This window comes from Euphorbia lathyris, chromosome 5 (assembly GCF_963576675.1).
Source record: "Euphorbia lathyris chromosome 5, ddEupLath1.1, whole genome shotgun sequence".
Lineage (NCBI taxonomy): Eukaryota > Viridiplantae > Streptophyta > Magnoliopsida > Malpighiales > Euphorbiaceae > Euphorbia > Euphorbia lathyris.
Genome location: NC_088914.1, coordinates 14,165,269 through 14,168,861, shown reverse-complemented (window position 1 = coordinate 14,168,861; position 3,593 = coordinate 14,165,269). Strand labels below are relative to the sequence as shown.

Below are 3,593 nucleotides of genomic sequence, written 5' to 3'. Positions count from 1 at the left end.
TTGTACGAATTAGACAAAAAATTCACCGAATTTATAAATATTAATCTCCAATTTTATTATTAAATTACAAAAAATATTATATCATTTTTTTAGAACAAATTGTTATGCAATTGGTGCAAAATAAAGAAAAAAATGACTGTATTTTATAATAGTGCCTGAAATTGATCCAATTTATCAATGTTAGGGGTAAAATTGTCCTAGGCTACAAACATTAGGGGTAAAATTGCACCATTTTAGATGTTAGGGGTAAAATTGTTCCTGACCCAAAACGTTAGGGGTATTTTTACACCTTAACCCTTATTTATTTATTTATTTGTTATTATTGAGTTATAACACAACGCACAAGTAGAATTGAGACAACGAGATTCATGATTGCGTAGAGTGCTTGTTAACGTTGGAACTCTAGAAGTATAATTAGAAAGACATGTAATTAATATAATGAGATTAATTAAGAAAAGGATTAATCACCTAATTCCAACAATTGGGATGAAATGAAGTGATAAGAAATTATGGTGGAGTATAGAATGAGAGGTCCATATCTTACCATTTCTATTCAATGGATAAGAGAAGAATCTAGAAATTAAAACCCCATTGGATGAAAAGACCTCATTTCTCTAACTTCATTTTACATCACACACACAGTTTTCTTTTCCTATCTCTCTCTGAGGCAAAAGATCAAACACCTTCAATCTATGGCAGCAACCATGGCTACAACAGCAATACTCAACACAAAGTGTTTCACCATCAACTCAAACAAGAACATCAAGCCATCAACAACAACAAAACCGACTTCATTTCTCCCAATTCAAACCCTACCCAAAGGTTTAGGGTTATCCATCACAAAACCATCAGAAACCTCAATTTTTGCAGGAACTGCCATAGCCGGAGCTATCTTTTCAACCTTGAGCATATCCGATCCAGCCTTCGCTGCTCAACAAATAGCAGATCTAGCAGAAGGCGATAACCGTGGAATTGCGCTGTTGCTTCCGATAATTCCCGCCATAGCTTGGGTTCTGTTCAACATTCTTCAACCAGCGCTGAATCAGGTGAATCGAATGAGGGAAACGAAGGGGATAATGGTTGGGCTAGGGTTAACTGGTTTGGCTGGATTGGGGATGATTTCAGTGCCGGAAGCATCGGCGAGTGAAATTGCGACAATTGCTGCAGAGGCGGTGAATGATAACAGGGGGCAACTTCTGTTGATCGTTGTTACTCCGGCACTTGCTTGGGTGCTTTTCAATATTCTACAACCGGCGTTGAATCAACTGAATAAGATGAGGTCTGAGTGATGATGATTATATATATATATATATATATATATATATGTATAATATTTTGTTTCTTCAATTACCTTGTGTTAATGGAAACTCTCTATTTGGATTTTTATTAATTTACTTTCTTCTATAAGTTTTTCTAGTTAATTGTCTCTTAAATGAGAAATTATACGGGACCGGGTGAAATGGATCCAACCAATGAAAAAAAATCATGCTACCTCATTGGGACATGATTGTTGTAAAAAAAGAAAGTGCATGATTGTTACTTTTCTATTGGTAGGGTCCAATGGACCGGACCATAGTAGAATTTCTCCTCTTAAATTGCAAAATTCAGTCTATTAACTTAGAATTTCTAGTGTCGACCTATGCCATGATACCATATTAAAACGTGTTACGATCCGAGTGGTCGGGACTACTACTAAATTCCATTTTGATATACGACCTCTAATTTTGTGTATTTGTTATATATCAAGGGGCGGAGATAAATAAGGGAATTTGAAGGGAGTACGGCAGTTGGAACCACTACCATAAATTGTTTCCGGTTATCTGAACGTTGGAATCATTTCTATTATATATAGTTTTGATTCTTTGTTTTTAATAAATTAAAGTTGAAGGGATTAATTAACTGATTGAGTTTGTATTTAATTATAAAATCTAGCTTCATTAATAGATGTAAGACCACAAATTTTTTAAAGCTATTCAAATTCAAATCTAGTGAAGTTCATATTGATGTGTAAAAATTGGTTAACTACAATTTTTTAGCAAGTTATTTAACAAATTTTTTAAAACTTGTTTATATAATTTGTTTATATGTTGAATTTGATTAAAATGATGTACAAATCCTCTTTAAAAAGTTTTTTTTTTTATAAATTATAAAAATTTTAGTATTTTAGTGCATGCCTATGCAGAACCATCATAAATGAATGTAATCATATTGAAACCTGAAAATTAATCAATAATGCATTAATTATTCAAAATATTTACATTACTTAATGAAAAGAAATCCTATAATATTCCCATCAATTTAATTAATGTCATTTATATATTGAGTACATATTATTCACTATAATTATTAGTAGAATATGGATTCTTTACTTTAATTTAGAATTAACTACTGTATAACTAATATTTTTTTTAGTTTTAAAATTACCTCACCCATATACATCGATCATCTGTTATACGTGAAAAGTATGAAAAATGGTAAAAACATGGAAAATAAGAAAACTTGCAAAACAGTAAAAATACAAAAAGTAGAAAAACGAGAAAAGTGGAGAAAAACGAAAAACCATGAAAATATGGAAAGCTAGTAAAAATAGGAATAACGTGAAAAGTGCGAAAAATGGTAAGAACGGGACAATGTGAAAAAATTTAAAAAACACAAAATTATGGAAAAGTTAAAAACGAAAAAAACGTGAAAAATGGAAAAACACAGGAAAAATGGTATAAACATGAAAATAGTAAAAAACTTGAAAAACGGCATAAACGAAAAAAATGTGAAAGCGGTAAAAACATAGAAAGTGATAAAAATGGTAAAACGGAAAAAAAAACGTGATAAAAAGATGGAAAATGGTAAAACAAAAAGAAATATGTGATTTCAGTTTTTCGTGTATTATTTATTTTCGACTTTTTACCGTTTTTATTGTTTTCATGTTTTTTTTTATATTTTCATGTTTTTTTCATATTTTTACCATTTTCACGTTTTTTTTTGTTTCCCATTTTCGTATTTTTACTGTTTTTTTGTCATTTTATTGCACGTTTTTACGACATTTCATGGGTTTTTTTTTGCATTTTACCGTCTTTCATGTTTTTCCTTTGTTTTTATCATTTTCGTGTTTTTACCTTTTTTCATTTTTTCAGTTTCCTCTTTTTTTTTCTATTTTTCACGTTTTTCTTAGATAATATATATTAAATATTTGCATAATTGATAGTAACAATTAAAAATTTAAAATAAATAAGAAAGTGCATTTATGAGTATGTTATCCTTTGAACTACAAAACTAGCTATTCCATCTTAAGGACCGAGCCAGTCCAGAGTTCGGAGGCACAAAGCCCCAGCCACTGGCTCCACCGGTTCCACCCTTGAATAACGGCTTGTTCGCCCATTGTAATTTCCTCCCTAAATATTATTTTATATTTACTATATGTAATATCATTTTAATATTTTAGAGTGACATATTGGTTTAAGATGCATTGCTTTAAAGTAAGTGGTCCCGAGTTTAAACCTCATCATTGTGTCTTTTTATTTTGTAGAATTTTTCTGTGAACTTTTTTTTATAAATGATTATAAACTATGTTACCATTATTAATTACTTTTAATGGA

General features: G+C 30.3%; 1 protein-coding gene across 2 annotated transcripts; it reads left to right on the top strand.

Annotated features, from left to right (window-relative positions):
- The first annotated feature begins 594 nt into the window (after positions 1-594).
- Positions 595-1,943, top strand: LOC136230557 (photosystem II reaction center proteins PsbY, chloroplastic). Of its 2 annotated transcripts, XM_066019662.1 has the most exons (2): positions 595-1,279; positions 1,748-1,943. In XM_066019662.1, the coding sequence occupies exons 1-2, from the start codon at positions 693-695 to the stop codon at positions 1,761-1,763; spliced, it is 603 nt and encodes a 200-aa protein (XP_065875734.1). In that variant the 5' UTR covers positions 595-692; the 3' UTR covers positions 1,764-1,943. The 2 variants fall into 2 exon arrangements, with proteins under 2 accessions (XP_065875734.1, XP_065875735.1); XM_066019663.1 differs by lacking the exon at positions 1,748-1,943 and having other exon boundaries at positions 597-1,390.
- Positions 1,944-3,593: the final 1,650 nt, after the last annotated feature.